The 23933-nt window shown below is 36.5% G+C and overlaps 2 protein-coding genes and 1 long non-coding RNA gene across 8 annotated transcripts in view; 1 reads left to right on the forward strand and 2 right to left on the reverse strand.

Moving 5' to 3' along the window:
• Nucleotides 1-2818, reverse strand: part of LOC137210139 (uncharacterized) — an 8696-nt gene extending 5878 nt beyond the window's left edge. The window contains exon 1 of the long non-coding RNA XR_010936279.1: nucleotides 643-2818. This is a non-coding gene — a long non-coding RNA (uncharacterized lncRNA). The remainder of the gene's footprint in view (nucleotides 1-642) is intronic.
• Nucleotides 1-8094, forward strand: part of CCNE2 (cyclin E2) — a 14640-nt gene extending 6546 nt beyond the window's left edge. For all 6 annotated transcript variants that reach the window (XM_067711742.1, XM_067711744.1, XM_067711745.1 and 3 more), the window contains 5 exons: nucleotides 1218-1313; nucleotides 2814-2948; nucleotides 4912-5023; nucleotides 5777-5934; nucleotides 6585-8094. In XM_067711742.1, the coding sequence (XP_067567843.1) occupies nucleotides 1218-1313; nucleotides 2814-2948; nucleotides 4912-5023; nucleotides 5777-5934; nucleotides 6585-6698 (615 nt within the window). In that variant the 3' untranslated portion in view covers nucleotides 6699-8094. The remainder of the gene's footprint in view (nucleotides 1-1217; nucleotides 1314-2813; nucleotides 2949-4911; nucleotides 5024-5776; nucleotides 5935-6584) is intronic.
• Nucleotides 8019-23933, reverse strand: part of INTS8 (integrator complex subunit 8) — a 53022-nt gene continuing 37107 nt past the window's right edge. The window contains exons 17-27 of the mRNA XM_067711739.1: nucleotides 20177-20361; nucleotides 19706-19739; nucleotides 18996-19052; nucleotides 18852-18913; nucleotides 16323-16441; nucleotides 15142-15245; nucleotides 14080-14130; nucleotides 12175-12248; nucleotides 12030-12094; nucleotides 11828-11871; nucleotides 8019-8219 (exon numbers count right to left, since the gene is read on the reverse strand). Of these exons, the coding sequence (XP_067567840.1) occupies nucleotides 8103-8219; nucleotides 11828-11871; nucleotides 12030-12094; nucleotides 12175-12248; nucleotides 14080-14130; nucleotides 15142-15245; nucleotides 16323-16441; nucleotides 18852-18913; nucleotides 18996-19052; nucleotides 19706-19739; nucleotides 20177-20361 (912 nt within the window). The 3' untranslated portion in view covers nucleotides 8019-8102. The remainder of the gene's footprint in view (nucleotides 8220-11827; nucleotides 11872-12029; nucleotides 12095-12174; nucleotides 12249-14079; nucleotides 14131-15141; nucleotides 15246-16322; nucleotides 16442-18851; nucleotides 18914-18995; nucleotides 19053-19705; nucleotides 19740-20176; nucleotides 20362-23933) is intronic.

The following is a 23933-nucleotide window of genomic DNA, read 5'->3' on the forward strand; positions in this document are numbered from 1 at the left end:
TAATCCCAGAGAATACTATGTACCACTTTTGATATGTTAATCCTTAGGAAAGATGAGTGAGTTTTTTCCAATACATTTTCTGAACACTATGATTTGGGTGGAAGGATAATTATCATGGTTCCCTTCAAAGTATCTGAGCCTATTATAAGTCCCTGGTTTGATCCTAGAACTAGTATCTAGGTGAAATGTTCCATGGCTAACTGTGCCAAACAAAATGACCAACGCTGTCTCTCTATACCTAGTTATAGCACTTGGATTCAATAAAATGGTCTCTGAAACCTAATTAACCAATCAAATGCAATAAATGCTATGTTAGGTTAGAATAATGGTCTATATCCAGCCTAGTATTTTTATATCTGATGATGGTGCTAGGATAGAAGGAAACACCTTTCCTGCCTGAGATTTTCCTTCACACGATCTCAATCTACTTTTCTTAAATTCAACACATAAGGATATCGTTAGTACCTTCATCTGAAATTTTTGAAGCCTGTATTGTTTTGAGGGTAGAAGAGGGACTGTGAATCATGCATTAATTTCCTTAATGTATTTTTCTCCTCTTCCACATTTTTCTTTTGAGCCTTAAGGGCTATCCCCAAATTCTGCCAAATTTGATGAATAAGTTTGTATTCAGTATATCCTTACCTGAAATCACATGGTGTGTTTCAGATACCTTTCTAGACTGAAATCTTGATCTTTAGCCTGTTCTCATCTTTGGCAACATCTCTTCTACTCCTCTGGTCATTCTAGTTGTTATTCTCTGAACTGTTAAGACAGACCTGTCATCAACGAAACTGCACAAATTATTGTTTGAATAACCATACTTTTGTACTAGGATAAAGTTAATGTTTTCAATTTCTAGACCTTATTTGTTGAGTATCTTGTTTTAGTCTGATATACTAGGCAATCCTAAAACAAGTTTGGCTTTTCGTTTTAACCAGTCACTGAAATGACTGGTTAAAATAGTCTAATTGTTTATTAACTAAGATTCAAAATCAGTTCTATAAAAATGTTTCAATCAATATAGTTGGCTAATTTAGATACCCAGGTATGAAAAATATCTTTAAAGGTAAGGTTGCTTTGGCTATCGTAGAATTATTTTATTAAGATTTATAATCATTTTGTCCTTTAAAAATGAAGCCTAGATTGGTTTGTATATAATTCTTTTGTTTTAATCTCACTCTCAACTGTGCTTGATACTAATTAAATCTATTTTAAAGGAAATCTACGCTCCTAAGCTGCAAGAGTTTGCTTATGTCACTGATGGTGCTTGCAGTGAAGAGGATATCTTAAGGATGGAACTCATTATATTAAAGGTAATAATATATCTTTATTATTTCTAGTTGCAATTTAATAACTGTAATTTACTAAACTCAAAGACTACAATGTTAAGTAGTCAAAACTGAGATTTTAGTATTAGGATCCAGTTCTAAGATGGGAGGGGAATTTGCTTAACCTGTAAACTCTATTTTTCTGTATCTCTCAATTCTCCTATATTGAGAATATTATTTCTTAATTTAAAGGTGTTTAACAACACTTTCGAAACTTATAGGTAGTTAGCATATCATGTGTATATAAATGAATTCCAACAGTGATTCTCAAATCTTAGTTCTGATTTTCCACTTCTTCCAGCAGGTGGAGAATGAGAATTATTTCACTGCCTTTTTTCTTTTCTATATGCATGGGAAAGGCTTTTAATAGAAGGGTAGAGGAAAGAAGCATTAAGATGTTTAATTGGAATTATACTCCAATAAAGATGTTAAAAAACAAACAAAAAAAAAAGAAAGTAAAGAGCTAGTTGAAAAAAAAAAAGATGTTTAATTGGGCCTTGAATTAGAGATTAAAGGGTGAATGTTAGCTACTAGAAAGTATGTTATGAAATTTGAGCATCCTGGTTTTATAAATAGGACACAAGAAAACACAATCAATATGACTTTCATTTACAAGATTATCTATAAACTACATTATAATATAAATTTTTTATGTTTATAAACATTCAGATTGATAGCTCTGTAAGAATGGGATCTTGTTGGCATGCTGATATTCTTTTTAAAAGAAATTTTTTCATTGAAATATACTTGATTTTCAACGTTGTGTTAGTTTTAGGTGTACAGCAAAGTGATTCAGTTTTATATATATATTTTTTCAGATTCTTTTCCATTATAGGGTATTATAAGACATTGAATATAGTTCTAATATGTTCTAGTAACAAAGTTATCCAGATTCAGACCTGAAGTATAGTATAAGGAGCATATATAATAGGAAGATGGAATCCTCTGGGTGGTCCTACAGGCATTAAGACTCTCTGTTCTCTCCTAATTATTTTTGACTTCTTATAAATGGTAAAGTCCCAGGGCTTCATGGAGAGAATCATAAATTAGAATTTGTCTTTTTTTTAGCTTTTACATGTTGAACAGAAGCCATTATAGATCACATAAAGAAAAAGTGTAGAATCAGTTCTTCGGAGATCTGAATGGAATTAGCTGTGGAGTTATTGAATGAAATTAAAAGGGCAGTTTCAATAAAGAATACGTTTGGAAGATGAGGGGCTGCAAGAAATGAGAAAAGTAGGAATGAAAAATAGGTCCAAGGAACTTTGTCAATAAAGATAACTAGAGAATAATAAAGGGGTCTGTATCAATAATAGACTAAAACACAAGCAGCTTTAGATTGTGAGGTTATCTATAAGTAGTTATGAAAATAGGAAGAAATATGCCCAAAGCAAAAAGTTTCTTAAATGACTATTTAAGGAGGTACCTATATAATGTGGTATATATACCTACATTTATTAACAGGCATTTTAATTTCATTAACAGGCTTTAAAATGGGAACTTTGTCCTGTAACAGTCATCTCCTGGCTAAATCTCTTCCTCCAAGTTGATGCTCTTAAAGATGCTCCTAAAGTTCTTCTACCTCAGTATTCTCAGGAAAAGTTCATTCAGATAGCTCAGGTATTGATATTTTTATTGAATATTTGCTAATGTTTTTAATTACAGGTTTTGTTTAGGGTATTTATAGTGCTAAATAGGCTACACAACAAAATGACAGCATACTGAATTAAATTCATTCCTTAATTGACTAGAACAAAACTTCTGATGCATAAAATTCTGTCCCCAATATTTACATTGCTTACTGAAAATTCTAGAAAAGAAAGTTTTAAACCTTGCATTTAAATATATTATGAGCACTTTTTACTCTTTAGGAGTATGAGGTAGAGAGTTAAATACCTCTTTTTTTTTTTTTTTTTTTTTTTTTTTTGCGGTACGCAGGCCTCTCACTGCTGTGGCCTCTCCCGTTGCGGAGCACAGGCTCCGGATGCACAGGCTCAGCGGCCATGGCTCATGGGCCCAGCCGCTCCGCGGCACGGGCACGTGGGATCTTCCCGGACCAGGGCACAAACCCGCGTCCCCTGCATCGGCAGGCGGACTCTCAACCACTGCGCCACCAGGGAAGCCCTAAATACCTCTTTTTGATGTAACATGGGGAAAGGTATTTTTCAGCCAGTTGTTTTAGGTTTTATAATAGTATGAAATTATTCTGTAAAATTATCTTACACTCATATTTGAATACACAGGGAACCTATTTTATGTGTTAAAATTAAAATCACCTTAGTTATTATTTAAAACTTTAAGTTTAAATTAAACTTTCCTAGGCCAGTGTATAACAAATATTCTAAGAAAGTAATTACAGGAGGAGGGTACCATTCTTTCCTGCCTGCTTCTCATAAGTAGGATCTTAAGGCTGCTGTACCTGCCATATATAAGTGAAGAACACCCAGATTCTTATTCTGTGTAGGATGTGAAAATCTTACACATGGAATTGAAGAAACTGTGGTACTCTGGGTGGGTTTAAGTAACCTACGTTGAAATTCAACTTGTGTTTTAGTAAACTCATTATGAACACTAAAACTGGAGAACCAGTAAATATATTAGAATTGGTTCATTTTGTAGAACTTTCTAATGAAGTCATATTAATTTTTTCCCTCAGATTTCCTAGCATCCCAGATTATCCTAGGCAGCTAAACGCTTTTGATAGGGCAAACCTTTGATAAGCTGATAAACAGTGTGGAAAGCTTCTAGAGGTATATACTAGTAATAATTCATTTCCAACTCCTCTACTCCTGTTTCTGTCTTCTGGACCCATGGGGACAAAAATAAGTTTTATTTCACTGGACAGGTATCACCTCAGGCCTCTGAAATCTAACCTTTTTACATAATTTCACTGATCGTTGTTCAGATCTCTTATTGCCTGGATTGTACTACCTCTCAACTCATCTGTTTAGAAACATGTTCCCTTCTTGTGTTTCTGCTTCACCACAGTCTAAGGGATTGTTCTTAAAATGTAATTTCCCTGATTTAAAATCTTCTAGTAACTTCAATAATCAGTCAGAACTTTAAAGTTCTGACTTCTTAAAGACCCTTTATGATCTAACCTAGGCCATGCCTCTCCAGCAACCCCCTTTTTTTAAAATAATGAAGGAAAGATATTCCTTATGTCATATTTTTTACCTTATGTGTTCTGACTTGAGTGCCAAAGAAAAGTAATTCTTTCTCATTTATCTTTGTAAATTCTGTTTCCTATATCTAGAACACTCTCTACCTCCCAGTCTTCCTGGCTACCTTGTATTTTAAGACTCATTTAAGCAGAAGTCTTCCCTGTCTTCCCCACTCTGGATCAGGTGCGCTTCCTAATAGTACACATCATGCTATATCGTAACAATCCTTTACTTGTTTATTAACAAGATTGAACTTCCTGCAGGGTGGCAGCTTATTTCTCTTTGGATCCCTGTAGTTTTAGCAATTCTTGGCATATGGTCCACATCATAAGCAATCTAAAATGTTAGCTGACTGATGTTTAGTAGTGACATGTAGTACTCATCCTTCTCCTAAATTCTTATACTTTTTCCTCTGTTAGCTTTTAGATCTGTGTATTCTTGCCATCGATTCATTAGAGTTCCAGTACAGAATACTCGCTGCTGCTGCCTTGTGCCATTTTACCTCTCGTGAAGTGGTTAAGAAAGCCTCAGGTAAGACAGTATATTTTGTTCTCTTCTTACCCATTCACAAATTTTAAAGGGACTATTTTGAACTTAGCATCCTGCTAAACAAGAATTTAAAATTTTAATGGAAAAAAGCAGTTTAGTGATTATCTTCCCTTCTATTAGAAGTACTTTCTAATCCTCAATATATATCCACAAACAAAAAATAAGGTCAAATGGAACTTAAATCCAGTTGAAGTTAGTCAATATAATTATAGCTCCGCATTAAAGAGTTCTTTGGGTTTTGACAATTTCAATTTTCTATGTAGCAGGTACTGGCTAAGAAGCTCTAAGTCTTTTTCTCCCTCAAAATAGTCACATTATAAACATATTTGAGAGTGATAGTGTGTTTTGACTTGCTAAACTTGTTTTATTTTAATTTTTTTAAAGTATAGTTGATTTACAACGTTGTGCCAATCTCTGCTGTGCAGCAAAGTGACTCAGTTATACATATAGAGACAAGCTTTTTTTATATTCTTTTCCATTATGGTTTATCACAGGATATTGAATATAGTTCTCTGTGCTATACAGTAGGACCTTGTTTATCCATCCTATATACAGTAGTTTACAGCGCTAATCCCACATAAACTCGTTGATTTTGGTTTATATTATGTGCTTGTTTTGGTTTCCTTTTTTACATGAATTTTAAATTAACTATCTTTAAATTTTGAAGCACAAGCAAATAAGTAGGCATATGTTTCTGATGTAACCTTCACATTTTTCTAACTTTTCTTTATCTAGGTTTGGAATGGGACAACATTTCTGAATGTGTAGACTGGATGGTGCCTTTTGTCAGCATAGTAACAAGTACTAGCCCAGTGAAGCTGAAGGTTTTTAAGAAGATTTCTATGGAAGACAGACACAATATACAGACACATACAAATTATCTGGCTATGCTGGTATGTTTCTTTCTTGTAGTTTTTTGGTCTTACTATTTGGTAAGTCACTGAAACTGATAGTAAGGATACTACGGAGTAATATTTCAAGCAGTTATATAAGATGGTAAGGGACAGAAAGTTCCAATGGGCACACTGATTTCAAAATGTAGAAAAGCTGGGCTTTCCTGGTGGTGCAGTGGTTGGGAGTCCGCCTGCCGATGCAGGGGACAAGGGTTCGTGCCCCGGTCTGGGAAGATCCCACATGCCGCGGAGCGGCTGGGCCCGTGAGCCATGGCCGCTGAGCCTGCACGTCCGGAGCCTGTGCTCCGCAACGGTAGAGGACACAACAGTGAGAGGCCCGCGTACTGCAAAAAAAAAAAAAAAAAAAAAAATGTAGAAAAGCTAATAAAATAAGTTTGAAGTCAAAGCAAGATTTATGAAGTGTCTCAAGATTAATGCCAATAGTCCAGGTAAGAGTTTTTAAAAATACAAGTTGCAGGCAGTTGAACCTCTAAAATATGACTAATCACAGTTGCAAACACATAAAGAGAGGATTATATTAGGCCTAAGTAGTCTCAAATTAGTACACAGAAGTCTTGTTTGACTTTGTTTTACCATATCAATGCTTTATCTTAGCTGTTAATCTCTGCATGATTTCTTCACATGTACAGGATGAAGTAAATTATATAAACACCTTCAGAAAGGGGGGACAGTTGTCACCAGTTTGCAATGGAGGCATTATGACACCACCGAAGAGCACTGAAAAACCACCAGGAAAACACTAAAGTTAACTGAGCAAACAAGTTGGAAGTGATGAAGTGCTGCGTAGCATTTCATAGAACTTAACTACTTCAGTCTTACAGGAAAATAGTGCTGTGGCTGTCCTGGCTGATTCAGAAGTTTCACTGGCATTCTCTGATTTAAAAAACCACTTAAAATTGGCACTAAGGAGGAAATTTAATTCCTATATTCGCTGTTTAAAGAAACAGCAGGACTTGTTTACAAAGATGACTTCATTCCCAACACTGACTGGATAGAAGCCAGCCATGATTCATGACAAGAATTTCTTTGATACGGTGTTACTATGTTTATCTTGATAAACTAGGAATTTCATCATTGGAGTTTTTGACTAGATAAGTGCTACCTTACAGGGTACATTAAGTGATACAGTACTTTGAATCTAGTTTTTAGATTCTCAAAATTTATAAACTCTTAACTAGTGCAATTTGGTTCTTGAAAATAAAACTTAAACTTGTTTACAAAGGTTTAGTTTTGTAATAAGGTGACTAATTTATCTATAGCTGCTGTAGCAAGCTATTATAAAACTTGAATTTTTAAAAATGGTGAACTTTAATCTGTTTGACTATGTTTATTTGCCTTGCCATAACGTTTTTAACCAGTAAATCTTAGATGAACATGGTGTTTAAACTGTGCTCTAAACAGTGGGAATGCCAAAGAAATTATAAACAAGATAAATGCTGTGGCTCCTACGTGGGGCTTTGACGTGTAAGTTGCTTTATAATAACTTTCTCGTACATCACAATTTGGGCGAAAAACTTAAGTACCCTTTCAAACTATTTATATGAGAAAGTCACTTTATTACTCTAAAAAAAAAATCTTTAGGGTTATCTCAATTTAGTGTGACTAAGGCTTTATTTATGTTTGCAAAACTGCTAAGGTCCTTTTTAAATTCCTACATTATGAGTTAAGGACAGTGTCAAAGTGATAAAGCTTAACACTTGACCTAAACTTGTATTTTCTTAAGGCAGAAAAGCAGTAAATGTATACGACTCCTAGAAATCTATTTATTTAAAAAAAAAAAACAAAACCTTGACATAAGAACTTGCTGTATATAGCTACTTCTACATAAATATTTTAGTTTTTTAAAAATGAAATTTCAGCCTCAAAAGTGGATTTGATTAGAAAAATTATACTAGATTACTAGTTTATTCTATTACTGGACATGTGAATCTCTTCTTCCTTTGAAGAAATTATAAATTTAAGCTATTGTTATGGTGTGAAGTCTTCTGTAGAGTTTTTGTTTTTAAACTAATATGTTTCAGTATTTTGTCTGAAAAGAAAACGCCACTAAATATGTAAATATGTATTATATAAACTTAATCTTTTAATACTGTTTATTTTTAGCCCATTGTTTAAAAAATAAAAGTTAAAAAATTTTAACTAACTGCTTAAAAGTAAAGTTTTGCCATTGCTTGAAGAAACTTTTTTTTCCTTCTCTGCGCTGCCAGCTGTAACACTTCTTCTGGGTTGCTTGCGTTCAATTCTGTCTGGCCGATGGCTTTGATCTTCCAAAACAGAAAAGTGATGTTATTAGAGGTCTGGTCAAAAACAAAGTTTTGCTAGTATACAAAATATAAAACTACCTACTTGCTAACAATGATAAACTGAACCTCTAATTGTAGATGCTAAGAGGTGTAGAAGAAATTAACAAAGACTGACTGGAGCCACTCAAGGAGAAGATCAATGACTGAACCATAGTTTGTGGAATTATCTTCAGTAACATTAAGTAAATTCATGTAAATTTATTTGACTAAAAATACCAGTAAAGGGACTTCCCTGGTGGTCCAGTGGCTAAGACTCCATGCTCCCAGTGCAGGGGGCCTGGGTTCGATTCCCTGGTCAGGGAACTAGATCCCACATGCTGCACCTAAGACCTGGTGCAGCCAGATAAATAAATAAAGTATCTTAAAAAAACAGTAAATAAACTCTACATGTAATCTGACACATTTTTACAATTAAGGCTCCTACAAAATAACTTGAAATATCAAAATTCATGTTTCAGGGCTTCACTTTTTTAATACGTAAAATATATCTAGTTTGCTCATCACTATAATATATAGTGACCCTTCTCTTTCATGATTAGAAATACTTGAGCCTGATAAAAATCCATAATAGTGCTCTGCCATGGAGTGTTTTGTGAGAGCATGTTTTAGGACCTTAAAATTACCTTTTGTTTAAAGAAGTTCCTATATATATATATATATATATATATATTTTTAAACAACAAAAACTATTCTGATAGGTAGCTTGAAGGGAGCTAAGACTATCCAGAAATGATCATCAGTTAGGTTAGTGGGTAGGAGGAATTGCGGATGATGCCATTTCCACATGAAAGAATACATGTGGAAAAACCTAGTAGTGGGGTGTAACTAAAGAGTTATTTCAGACAAAGTATCCTGAAGACGACTGGCTATAAAAGTTCAAAGTATAAGACAGAAATTGAAATAGGAGCCAGATATTTGAGAGAAATAACACATCCTAGGTGGGTAGTGGTCAAAACCATGAGGGGATGAGGTTACCTAGGGAGAATGTAGGGCAATCAGAAAATACCCAAGGACTAACTTCTTGGGAAAACCAAGTTTAAGGGGTAGACAGAGGGAAATACCCACAAAGAAGAAAAGGCAGAAGAGTCAGGGAGAAGAAATGAGTAAAAATGCCGGGGAAGCCAAAGGAATAAAGAATTTCAAGAAGGAAGGAGTGTAAACAACAGGATAAAGACTGAAAAGTATTCACTGGCTTTGGCATTTGGTGACCCTTGAGAGCAGTTAGAGTGGGGACGGCAGAAGTCAAATTGTATTGGACCAAAGAGCTTTAAAAAACTAGGCAGAGGGCTTCCCTGGTGGCGCAGTGGTTGAGAGTCCGCCTGCCGATGGAGGGGACGCGGGTTCGTACCCCGGTCCGGGAAGATCCCACATGCCGCGGAGCGGCTGGGCCCGTGAGCCATGGCCGCTGAGCCTGCGCGTCCAGAGCCTGTGCTCCGCAATGGGAGAGGCCACAACAGTGAGAGGCCCGCGTACTGCAAAAAAAAAAAAACTCGGCAGAGAAGGGATGAGAGAGAGGTGGAGTACAGTCAAGAGAAGTTTCTATTAAGAATGAAATAGTTTATAGGTATGGGAGTGGTTGACAATATAGGAGAGGAGATAACTAACTGAAAGGGACAATCACTGAAAGGATAGAATCAAAAGCATAAAAACTTGTCTTCATCAAGGAGTAGCATAGCTTTTACTGACTAAAAGCGTGGATTTAACAAGGAATACAGTTGTCAATTATTTTGAAGGTGGAAAGCATGGACCTGAAACAGGAATGTGAAGCTGGCATTCAAGGGGCCACAACTCCCAAGACTATAACTTTCACAAGGACGGGGGCTGATCAGTCTTTTTTTCTGGTCTACTCCAAACAGACAAGGAAGTTACTGAAAATGGAAAAGGGAGAGAGGACAGGGGCTTAATAGGGTGAAAGTCTAAAATATTCCCTAAAAAAGAATGCAGACCACTGACCACTGGCAGGTAAACAAAAGAAATGAGCGGCCAGCTAAGGTTGGAGGCCATGGTTTGGTAGTGGCACAAGTTTATACAGTTGTAGGATTTTTTCCAACAGAACTCAGTGGCTCAGGGGAAAAAAAGCATAAATTTTTGAACTGATTCAGGGTTGGGACTTTTCCAGATGAAGCAAAAGACAAAAAAGCAAAGATGCTGAAAATTAATCAGAGTAGTCCCGACAGTCAACCATAGATAGAAGGGGTTCCCAAATCTGGTTTATAATCAGAACTACCTGGGAAAACTTAAAAATTGGATCCCAGGGTCTCATCTCAGATCAAATGAATCAGTATCTCTGAGAGTACACAGGCCAGTATTTGCTGTACTCAAGGTCAGTAGGGAAGGAACAGAAGTTGGAAAAGGGCTGACAGACTGGGGAAAACTTGGTCATGAACTTGAACATCTCACTGATGATGAGGAACATGGGAGCCCGGAAGTAAGAAAGGGATAGATTACTGGCACAGAGATCTTATGTAGAGCAATTCTGACAAAAAGGCCTGGCCATGGGTGGCTGATGAAGAGTAAAGGTGATAATGGAACCTGGAGTGCCAGGGGTGTTGGATAAGTTGATCACATGTCTTTTGATGCATGCACAGGAACATCCAGGTAGTTGTTTAGATGAGCTAGTAAGGAGGTAGGTGTAAGCTTCCAAGGAGAAAGGGCTTAAAAAATGATACAAGTAGAGATAGTCTAGAAATGCCATCAGGGAACTGGGAAATTTTCAGCATTGCCTTCCAGCCCTGGATAAGTTAGAAATTGGAGAATGAGTAGTCTCCAATTAAGTGGAACTGGCACCATATTCTTTTTCCTCTTTTTTTTGAAAGATGCTGCTGTTAGTCTGTTTCCTCTAAATAATGGCCATACAATTTAGTCCAAGTACAAAGCTTTAAAGGACACTTAATAAACGGCATATACTTTTATTAATGAGTGAAAGAGCAAAGAGAAAACATATATGGGTTATAGTGACACAGCAAATGTTAGGCTTGTAAAAATGACCATGAATTTGTAATGTTTTGGTTTATAAGTCAAATTTAAATAAATAATTCATCCATCAAGTAACTACTGAGCATCTATTATTTGCCAGGCACCATTCTAGGTATCAACTGTGACAAAACCAATTCCTACCTCATGGGGAAACAGCCAATAAATAAGTAAATATACAATATGTCAGTTGTAGATAAGTGCTATGGAGAAAAGTTTTAAAAGGGAAATGAGAATAAGAGTATTGGAGGGAAAGGGGGAGAGACACTGCTATTTTATAAGATGGTCAGGAAAGGACAATTACTTCTTAAGAAGGTGACATTTGAGAAGAGACCTGAGGGAAGTTAAAAGAATGTTCCTGAAAGAGAAAATTTCACAGGCCATTCGGTAGTGAATGTTCTTGGCATGTTCAAAGAACAGTAGGGTTACTGGTGTAGGAGAAGTTGCAAGGGAGAGTCGAATGAATAGCTAGAGGTCAAGTCACATGCGGCCTTGCAGGCCACTGTAAGGACTTTGATGCTGTATGAGACAGGAAATAGTTTAGTATTAGGGAAATTAAGCACATCATTGAAGAATCAAGGCATAAAATAACTTACCGCAATTTGTCTTTTATCTGTTTCTCCTCTTTTGTGATGAAGATCTAAATGAATCAGTTAAGAATAATAAAATTGATACTATTAAATATCACGATATTCTCAACTGTTGTTTTTTATTTAGAAAATACAAAATATTAAATACTTATTTAATTTACAGAAATGAATTGTTCTAACATCACACACATATGTTGATGAAGGATACAAGTCAAGTATTCCAAAATGGTAACATCCCATATGTAGTCATAGTAGGAGTCCATAGCATCATGACTGAAAAACAGAACTCAGTTACTTCCTCTTTCTTAAGCAGAAAAATTTCAACTTCATTTTATTTCAAAAACCATTCATACCTGTTTTGTTCCTGCAGTGATTTAAAGGCTGTTTTGTAGTCAATCTCTCTGAGGAACTGACATAAAATTGCCACCTACATAAAAAAAAGAATTGAAAATGGTTTCATGTAACTAGTATCAACAATGACTACTGGTTTTGGAGGGGTAATTTTTAATGATTTTCATGTCAAGAGTATATTATTTAATTTAAGAGGTCTCGCAGATCAGGCTGAGTGGATCAGCTGATATGTATGGAATCCATCCAATTTTAATTGTAAAAAACCCTTACACCAGGCTTCCCTGGTGGCACAGTGGTTGAGAGTCTGCCTGCCGATACAGGGGACACGGGTTCGTGCCCCGGTCCGGGAAGATCCCACATGCCGCGGAGTGGCTGGGCCCGTGAGCCATGGCCGCTGAGCCTGCGCGACCAGAGCCTGTGCTCCGCAACGGGAGAGGCCACAGCAGGGAGAGGCCCACGTACCGCAAAAAAAAAAACCTTACACAAGTGTCTGTCTGCCCAATATTTTCTTCCCCTGTGACCTAAATCATAAATTTTGAGAGCTTTATCTGAATGAGAAGCTGGCAAAAAGCCAGTTTAGAAAACTGAAGGGAATGGAAAACTGCCAAACAAAAGTGTCAAACATTCAAGGACATATAGAACATCCAATTAAACCTTTCACAGCTGGCAAGTACAGAAGCTCATTTTGGCAAAATGTAGGCCAGTCTGCTTAACATTGAAAACAGATCCATTTCAGTCATTTATGTAGGTCATAATGCTGATCTCTTTTTTAAATATTTAAAGATTTTTAAATTGATTATTATTCACATATCATAATGTAAACCCTTTCAGAGTAAAAAATTCAGTGGTTTTTAGAATATTCACAAAATTGTACAACCATCACCGCTTTTAAGTCTCAAACATTTCATTACCTGCCTCCCGCAAAAAAACAAGAAGCTTCATACCCATTAGTAGTCAGTCTCTATTCCTCCCCTACCTCTCCACCCCGCGGTCTCTGGCAACCACTGATCTACATTCTGACTCTATAGATTTCCCTATTCTGGACATTCCAAATGAATGAAATCATACAATACAAAGCCTTTTGTATCTGGCTTTTTTTTACTCAACATAAAACTTCCAGGATTCGTCCCTGTTGTAGCATGTATCAGTACTTCACTCCTTTTTATGGCTGACTAATATTCCATTGTGTGTGTGTGTGTGTGTGTGTGTATATACACACACACACACACACACACACACACAACACACACGCACACCAAATCTCGTTTATCTGTTCATCAGCTGATGAACACTTGGGTTGTTTCCACTTTTTGGCTATTATGAATAATGCTGCTATAAACATTTCACGTACAAATTCTTCTGTGGACATACGTTTTCAGTTTTCTTGGTTATATACCCAGGAGTGAAACTGCTGGGTCATACGGTAGGTAATTCAATGTTTAACTTCTTGAGCAAGCACCAAATTGTTTTCCAAAGAGGTTGCCCCATTTCATATTCCTACCAGCAATATATGAGGGTTCTAATTTCTCCACATCTTCATCAATACTTGTTACTATCTTTCAGTTACAGCCTCCTTGTGAGTGTGAAGTGACATCTCATTGTGGTGCTTACATTTCCCTAATGATTAATGTACATATCTACTTTTAAATATAAGAAAACATACTTGAGAATGCTTTTTCCATTTATAAGGTTCAAAGACCAATGCCTTCTAACTCATACTTTCATTTTAGTTAAAATTCTGTAAACTATTTTTTAAAAATTTAAAGAACATGCAAATTCTTAAATACCATAAATTTAAGCAATTATGATACGGAAAATAAAAGCTACTTCCCAGTCCAACGCCTTATATTTATTATAAACTCTAATATTCATGAAAACAGACCAGCATCATAATATTATAAACTAACCTGTGTGTGGCAATTCAGCAAAGAACAGCACTTTATCATTCGTTTTATTACCTACAAAAACAAAATTCTGGTTATTTTCAAAAACTAGTTAATGTCAATTGTAACAAATGTACCACTCTGATGTGGGATGTCAATCATGAGGTAGGTTTACATGTATGGGGACAGGAGGTACATGAAAACTCTGTATTTTTCACTCAATTTTGCTATGAATCTAAAACTGCTCCAAAAAATAGAACTTTTAAGTTAAAAAAAAATCTAGTTATTAAAAAATTTTAAATCTTATTTCAAAAGCCATTATTATAAATATTAAAAAATGCCATTTATTAAATTATGATATTGGTGGCCTAAACCAGAGGAAAGGGTAATGCATATTGAGAGAAAATTAACAAAATTTGAGATTTAGGAGGCAGAATCAATATGCCTTGAAGGCTGAATGGATGTTGGTGGGAGGGTTAGTAAAGAAAAGAGGATGACAGGATTTATGCTTGGTCAACTCAAAGGGCTAAACAAAGCTGACTGCTATTTCGGTGGGGTCTTCTGTTTTTGTTTTTGTTTTGGTGTGGGAAGGTGATCAGGAGGAGAGACTGGTAGAGTAAGACGCTGAATCAGGGGACTTCCCTGGTGGTCCAGTGGGTAAGACTCCGCCCTCCCAATGCAGGGGGCCCGGGTTTGATCCCTGGTCAGGGAACTAGATCCCACACGCATGCTGCCAACTAAGAAGGAGTTCGCATGCCGCAACTAAGAGCCTGTATGCTGCAGCGAAGAGCCTGCAAGCCGCAACCAAGACCCGGAGCAGCCAAAGTAAATAAATAAATACTAAAAAAAAAAAAAAAAAAAAAAGCTGAATCAGTTTTGGACAGGTTGAGTTTCAGGTGTTTTGGGGAAATCAAAGCAGCAATAGCTGTGGGCACTGGAAATATGGAGAGCAATCTGGTCTAGAGCAATCAATTTGGGAGTTACCACCATATACATGGAAATGAATAAGCTCATGCAAAAAGAGGCCCAGGAAGAAGAACATTTAAAGCCAGACAAGAAGCAAGCAAGCCCGCAAAAACAACCTACCTGGTCTGTATAAACATCTGGGGGCACAGCCTTATTAAAGAAATCAGAACACACCGCTCCTGCCTGGAGGTAATAGTGAAGAGCTGCCGAATACTGATTTGTTGCTTGAAGTAGAAAACAGAGATAAAGAATTACCTGCCATTAAATACACAGCTGGAAAAATAGGGCCTCTTTTGTGAAGAGTCAGGTATTATTACTTCATGTTTGACAAAAGCAGATTCAAACCACAGACCTAGGGATAACACTTAGCCAGGCCAACAATGAGAAAAATTGGCTTTATTTTTTCAACCGCTTTAAAGTAGTTGTATAATAGAGTCTTTCCTTCTCAAACTGATTAGCCAAATATTCAGCTCAGATTCCTTGTCAAACTTACTGGTACAGAATTTAGTATTTGGAGGTACAGCCAGTATTTTGTAGTGACTACCAATGGAATATAACCTTTAAAAATTGTGAACCACTATGTTGTAAACCTGTAACTTATGTAATACTGCACATCAACTATACTTCAATTTAAAAAATGAAAAAAATAAAAATGACTTAAGGCTGCTTGCAATAAGTCACTTAAAAAAAAAAAAGCTGGGTGGCAGACACAGGAGATACATGGGGGTTCATTATACTATTCTCTCTACTCTTACATTTTGAACTTTCTCTTTAAAAAAATCAACTCCTAAAAAAGTGACCCAGAAATGACACCAGTCAGAACTGTAATTTGATCTGTATAGTAATAGAAATATTAGAAATTCCCTATCAAGTTGGAAAATCTATCACATACACTGGGGGGAAAAATTAGGAATCTATTTTCAAGAACACAAGTAATTATCAAGAGTGCGTGGACATATTTTAGAACATTTAAAGAGCAATTTTGTAAACTAAACTTTAACCTCTTTCCTTAAGAATGTTTTACCAACTTTTTAGATGACCATTTACTATTAAAAAAAAAAACAACACAGAGAAAAAGCAGTCAACATAAAACTAAAAGCATCTGAATCAAAGGCTCAGAAAAATGCATACATATTAACAATAATAGTTACTTTCAATTTTATCTAAGAAGAAGAGTTAGAGAATGTCAAAAACAAGACTTAAGTTTAATAAAGTATTGTAATAACAAGTGTAATATATTTATTTTCACTTCTAAAACTGCTACGAAAACAAAACAGAAAGCAACCATACATCTCACTTACCAAAATAAATGTCTGCCTGAATAATTAACCAGGAATGGTTGTTTGGGTTTATACTGAGGGAATACTGAACTAGCTCTTTCACTGTGATAGCAACGGCTTCAAAGTCCACGGACTGGAGGCTATATGAAAGACAATAAACATAATCTCTATTTTAAGAGTCAACTTCAAATTCCATACACACATTTATTAAAAACAAAAAGGCTTAGTCAAAATTTAGGTGATCATAAATACAATGCTAAATATTACTAGGAGTAAATATTTTAAAACTATCAAAACAACTAAATCTGAGGAAGTGTGATCCGCTAACTTTTTATAAGGGGCTGAAGACAATCTGATTTTTGTTTCCTTTATTTTCCCAAAATGCCAAAGAAGGCCACTCTAAAAAGTATCTTTAAATATTCGACAATATAAAGCACAAAAAAGGTCATAGGATAGAACCCTGTCTCCACTTTTTATGCACAATTTACAGGCAACAAAATTACAAAGAGACAGACTCATAAAAATTTTCCAAATGATTTTTAAGTTCTGTTATCTAGAGGAAGCTACAGAAAACAAGGGCTCAAACACTAACAATACTGCTACATGGCCTTAAATTCACCTTGTGGCTTCTTGTAAGGGTTAACTAACTCCTCTGGATTAGATGTTTCAGCGGGTTGGGGCGAGCCATGGCAAGGGTATCACTGCAGCTCATTTGCAAGCAATGAAGAATCCAAAAAAGAGTACGGAAGGGGGCCAGCTGCTCTGAGCCTAGTTCAGCCTGGAAGTCCTGAGATGCAGAATTAGGAGGTGGAACTGTGAGGATGAAGCCAAGCAAACGCCCAAGAAACACACTGACAGCCCCTACAGCGAGACCCAGCGGGGGAGAACAAGCTTCGGCTTCAGAAACACACTGAGGTTCAAGTCCTGGCGCTATCATCTAACAAGTTGGACAAAGTACTCCTGTTGCCCTGAGGGGTTAGATTTTACCATAACTCACCACTGTTCCCAGTACAGTGGGAAAGTATTGTGGTGCCATTAGTAAATACCCAACTGTTGATTTACAACTAATTTATTTACAATTATTTAAATGAGTTACACTGGTTTATGTTTTCTAGAAGTTATAAAATGTTAAGTCTAAGAATTCTATCTACATAACAAACAATCAATTTTAAAATAGTAACACTTAATCCATGCCATCCTCACACTACTCTTGGAGTCAATAAAGACTCCTCTGCTCAAGAGAAATATCTTTTCTGGTCAAACATTTAGTCACATTTTATTTTCTCTGGGTTAATTTACATTAAAGTAATTTTATCATGAAAACAATAGTTAAGCCTACTACGTGGCAGCCCTTATTCTAAACACCTAGCTTAGAAAGTTTATTATTTAATCCTCACAAGGTAGGTACTATTCTTATACCCGTTTTACAGAAGAAGAAACTGGCACAGAAAGCAACTAACCCAAGGTCATATACCTGAGAAGTGGAGAGGCTGGGACTCAGTCTCTCTGAGTCTGGCTCAGAACCTCTATAATAAACCATTCTTTTGCCCCATTTATAAACACACACTGAAAAAAATCAATCATTAGTTTACAGTCTAAACTTAGGCCAAAGAAGTAACACCAAAGAGGTATTACAACCATCAATTAAAAAGGCAAAATGACCTCTACCTGATTCCTGGATTGCTATCTGATATACCAAATTTTATGTAAAAATCTGCAGTTATTTGCTTCAGGAAGCATAGTGCTTCTGTGGGAACTAAGGCTCATAAGCGGAGGGAAGGGTCACTCACTCACTTTAGACTCTCCGAATCCCTGTCAGAGAGAGAACAGCTTCCAATCTCTAAGACTGAGACGGAAGCAAATTGCTCTCATTCTACTGCCTGCTTACCTACCTACTACAATCTTTTCTTCTTCAAAAATGCCACTAAAAGCAATAAAATAAGGTCTAGATCTGCCCTTCAGGCACAAAGAAGATGACTGGCAGGGAAGGGAGAAAAGGAAAAGTAACTTTTGTGAGGAAACAAATGGACTCTCCTGAATGAGAAGTTGCTACGTGTGGGAAGAGAAAAATATAAATGGTTTCTTCTTCCAGAAAAGGAATCTTTTCTTCTTCCCCCCCAAAAATTCCCCCATCCTCTTACTGTGATTCTCAGGTGATGAAAGTTAAGAGAGAAGATTTCTTAAATTACTTAAAGAACTTCTTAAGGCAACTAAAAAGGGTTGGGAACCTCCGACAATCACTGTTAGAAAAACCTGATAGAAAGTCATTCTTTAATTAGCCTCACTTTTCTAATTCTGCCACTGACAAGGAATCAGGACCACTGAGAGACTGTCTAGGTTCTACTTAAGGCTACTATACCTTAGCTCAGTTATGCCTTATCCATAATTTTTAGGAAGATTATTACTGTTAATAGAGAAACATGAAGTTGGCTATAGAGTCCTAACAAATTGCACCCTTTGATCAAATTATTCAAGGTTATCTATATCAGTCAGGATGGTTTCTAAATATATAAAACAGTTTAATAAAATGTAAGCTGTAATACTTCTTACTTGGGGATGGAGGATGGCCAGATAGAAATGTGTTCAGCTGTAATATCATTCACAATGTCCTCCTTAGTTAAAAAAAAAAAAAAAGCATGATTTAAAAGGAAATTTCTTCCAAAGATTTTTTAGATGAAATTATAAAATACTTACCCGAACATTGTGAAGTTTCACAAAGAGTGATAAAATGATAGTCAAAACCAACGGTTCCTATGAGAAAGAAAACACAGAATCCTTAAATATTATATATATTTTAGTATCTCTCCCATCAACTTCAAGGATACCAAGTATTTTCCTTCAAAAGATTCTTACAGGTTTGAAAATTACCACCTGCTTTAGTTTACAGCACACTAAAGATCAACTTTACTTTTAATCTCATGAAAGAAATGACAACACACAATTTACACAGAAATGACCAAATTTAGGTGTCTGTCCTCACGTCTTTTGAAATTGAGTAAACAGACCTCTTTCCAACTAGTACTTCCAGCTACCTCTAGAAAAAATTGACTTTTTATTCCTTAAAATAATAAAGGATGGAATTCAAAGAGTGGAATCTATGTCCAATAAATAAATATGACGTTAATCCTATCAAGAAAAATTAAAGTTAGGCTTCACCTATCCAGCCCTATTATGAAGAATTCTTTACAGTTTAAAAAACACCTGTTCTATTCACTAAAACATGGTAAGGTAAATGCAAAACAAACTTCTCCATTCAGACTATCCCATCCTCAAAAAAATGATCACTGAAGCTAAAAAGCACATTAACAGATTACTTAAATAATCAGCATTTAAACACTCAATATTTTTTGTCATATTCTACAGAAATCAGCAATAGTAATTACATCAATTTTTATAAAGCTTACCCGTAATTTTTTGATAAAAGAAAGCAGTTCACTCCTACAAAAAACACAAATTGTGTATATGCATTTAATATTAGAAATCAAAAATAAAAACAAGAAAGTAAATTATACGTGAAGGTTTATTCCTAACTTTCCAGTCCTGCATGTATAAAAGAGTATAATATTCTACTGTTGTACTAACCTAATAAAATGTCTTTCCTGCTTTAATCACATGTGACATCTTCAGTACCATCCAACCAAAACTGTTGACTTTGAACTCAGGTTTGATTATATTAAATGATTAATAAGTAGTCTCTTAAAGTAACATATAAGCAAGGTATTTCCTAAGGTGGCCATATCAGACAAGTCCATTGGAGATCAGCACCACAGAATTCTTACATTGCCCATCTTTATGATACACAAAGATAATGGTAGGTGTTCTTACAACAGTACAAATAGTATAAATAAATAAAAAAACAAACTGATAGAACATACCGATACATTATACCTAATGTAGACTCCCTCTGCTTTATTAAACTAATTCTGCCATCATTTCCTCGTTTGTGTTGACTGGACACACTACAGATCTGAACAACAACTTCCCAAAGGTCTTTAGCAGTCCGCCTACTTTCTTTAGGGCCTGGAAGTTCTTTGCATGTAGCTGCTAAAAGCTGTCCAAGCTATAACATGAAAAACAGACAGAAAATACACAAAAGATAATCTGTAATGTCATACATGCTATTTCTATTATTGAGGAACATTTGAAGAAAGATAAATAACTGCCCACACATACGAAGCACAGGTATCTTATGCTGTGCCTTCTATCCAACCGCTGAAGAATTGAGAGCTCACTGTCCACCGACAGATCTGAATCCGATCTGGAAAGGGAATCCTCTGGTCCCACCACATTATAAACCTCCTTGTTTCTAAACAATTATAGTCTAATGAGAAGAAAATGAGACAATGCAAAGAGGTATGTGATCTATTCAGTGGGAAAAAACAAAACTGCTAAATACACATAGTATGATCCCACCTTAAAAAAAAAAAGCCCAAAATGGAACATATACACTACAATGTTAACTGTAAAAGCCCGGAGATGAGACTAAAATAGGGGCTAAATTTCACTCACACACACAATTTTTTTTTAATTTTAATGGAAAAAATGAGGAAAAAATATGGACATTGAAGTTGGCAGAATAAAGGAACAAGATCTAGAGCAACTTTTCTCTAAGAAAAATGATAGCAACTGGGGATGGACCTACTGCTGATGTGAGGAGGTAGAATTAGGAAGGACAGATTACTGAAAGCGACTGATCTGAATAAAGGCCGCCTTCAGGACCAAAGGTGTAGGAAGGACCCAGAAATAAAGACTGGAAGGGCTGAAAGCAAAAGGCACAGAAAAGACAGGCCTAAAATGTAGAGAAAGAAATAGGTTTATGTGCCGAATGCAGCACGTCTTTCCCTCTATAATTTAAGCAAGAGAGAGCCCCTCTATCCTTTCTTTTTAGTAATTCTTATACATCATTTCTCTTTAGAGGGTAAAGTAGCCAAGGATAATTCACGTCCATCAGGAATCCCCAGTTCCCTGACTGGACCTAGAAAAGGTTCATAATGGGGTCCCACTGCTTAAAGAAAGAGGCAGGATTATGTCAAAGGTGAAAATAGTGCTTTCCCCCCAAATTTCAAACATAGAAAAGTTGAAAGTACAGTTCAATAAATACCTGAACACTTGACTTAATTTACAAGAATTCTGGTGCTTCCTAAAGCTAGTGAAAATGGTGTTAAAAACCCTAGCTATGCTATGTGAACGGAAATCAAGGGTCCCTGATCCAGGAGAACATTTCATCCTGCGTGCCTACTGCACGTACTCTTCTCTAACAACTAGGATCACAATATACACAAGCTATTTACTGCAGTTCTCAATTTCATTTTCTGTTGTCAGAGATCACATGCTTGGCTGAAGGTTACTACATTAAGCAAGTAAATTCACTTAAAAGTAAGAATTTTCAGAGGTATTAGGCCCCAAGTCAATTGAATTCCACAAACATTCTTGAGCATCTCCTATGTGCTCGGTATCAGGCAAAGCACTGAAAATATGAAAATTAACTGTCCTCAAGAAGCTCACTGTTTTACAGGGAAGACAGACAGGTGAACAAATAATTTACTATACAGTATAAGTGCAACAAAAGAAATATGTCCACAGTACAACAGTACAGAAGTAACAAGAACAGCAAGTTTGCAAAGAAAAGAATTATGGAAAGCTTTAAAGAAACTACACAAACCGGCAAAAGTGGGAAGAGCATCTCGGCCAAATGAACACACAGAAGTGCAGAAGTGCGGAAGCCTGAGAAAGCACTGTGTGTACAAGGGCCATGAGCACTCTGGCACCACAAACAGAGCTGGCATGACAGGGAGGGAGAAGGAGAAGCTCCCACACCTTAAAAGGCCTTGCAGGCCACGGCAAAAGCCATGGTCTTTGTCTTATACCATCATGACTGTTAGCGCCAACCTCTCCTCCTCCCACTAGCTAGTCTCTTATAATCCAAGCGCCCATAAATGCTATACATTTTCCAATATACTACACTACCTCCCATACTGATCCAAGGGAGAGGCTGGACTGTTTTTCTTATTTCTAAAGGTCATATTTAGTCACATGCGTAAGACTTTTCCCTTTCCTTTTTCCATTCCTAAGAGAATGGAAAATAAAATTGATTAAAAATCACTTAAGGGCTTCCCTGGTGGCACAGTGGTTAAGAGTCCGCCTGCCAGTGCAGGGGACACAGGTTCATGCCCCAGTCCGAGAAGATCCCACATGCCACGGAGTGGCTGTGCCCGTGAGCCATGGCCGCTGAGCCTGCGCGTCCGGAGCCTGTGCTCCACAACGGGAGAGGCCACACCAGTGAGAGGCTCGCATACCGCAGGAAAAAAAAAAAAAATCACTTAATATTTCATTACCCAGGGATAATGACTATTAATATCCTTCCAGACTCTTCCTTATGCATCTGTATATATATTCCACATCAAATTCAAAGTTTGAAAGCTGCTCTAAATTGTCTAATTTTTAATACCTGATCCCTTACTCTAGACTTCTTAATCTGATTACTTTCTCCTCTACGTTAACAAGGGAACAAGGGGCCAACTAGGGAAGGAGACACACAAAACCCTAATCCAGATGAGACGATGAGATGCCTCAGTGGTCCCTGCAGCAAGGTCACCTCATACCCTTCCTCCTCTGTGGCCAGATCAAGGGGAAGTGCAGGAAGCAGTGAGCTAACCTAGCCCAAGGTTAGGCAACCTACAACACAATACCCCGTGCCCTTCCACACTGCAGGCCCTCAAACATGCAGCCAGCCTTCCTGGTGCACACAGCTCCACAGAATTCACAGCTAAGAGAAGCAAAGAGAAAAGCCACTGCACTGTCACAATACTAAGCAACAAGCTACCGTTCTAAGTGGAAATGATAATCTTGAAACAAAACGGTCGTCTCATCTGAGAGTTTACTAAAGACAGGAGACTGCTGGGCATAATCAGACAAATACCCTAGATATTAGGAACTCCTATCTCAGAAAGTTCACTAAAAAAACAGATATAATCCAATGTCTGAAATTCCAAAGAGAAGGATGACTTAAGTATGACAATAAATTTTTATGAACGACCATAAACAAAAAGGAGGAAAAAAACAAAAGAAATCAGTAAGTCTTCAAAGGGTTGAAGTGAAATGAGCTCAGTTTTTTAAAGGCCATACATGAAATAAGGAGGAAGAAACAAATAACCAAAGGCAAACGTAAAAACTGGTCCAGTGTTGCAAGGTTTCCAGATAACCATCCATTTAAGGGGCTGTGTACTGAAGATGAGATGACGGCAGGTAAGAACAAAAGGTAACACAAGCATTAAGAAAAGAGTAAGGAAATCTGAAGGACCAAACATATATTAAAAAAGTGGTAAATCATGAAATGTTTTGTTTTTTTTTTAACTACAAGACCAGAAAGGGAGAAAAGTTCACTGCTTATTCAGGGTAAACGTAATATTAACACATGAAAGAAAGAATCTTAGGGAAGACCTCCCGTCTCTCTTTATTTTTGATGTTTTCTCCACCCAGAAGCATTTCCAGTCGTGCAGGATAGGTGTAATTAAGAAAGGAGAATAAACAAACAACATACCATCAATTCACTGAATGAACAGTTTCATATGGAACTAATCACTAATAACAAACATGTACCCTAATTAGAATCAGGTATCAACTTAGAGAGTT

Source organism: Pseudorca crassidens, chromosome 17 (assembly GCF_039906515.1).
Source record: "Pseudorca crassidens isolate mPseCra1 chromosome 17, mPseCra1.hap1, whole genome shotgun sequence".
Classification (NCBI taxonomy): domain Eukaryota; kingdom Metazoa; phylum Chordata; class Mammalia; order Artiodactyla; family Delphinidae; genus Pseudorca; species Pseudorca crassidens.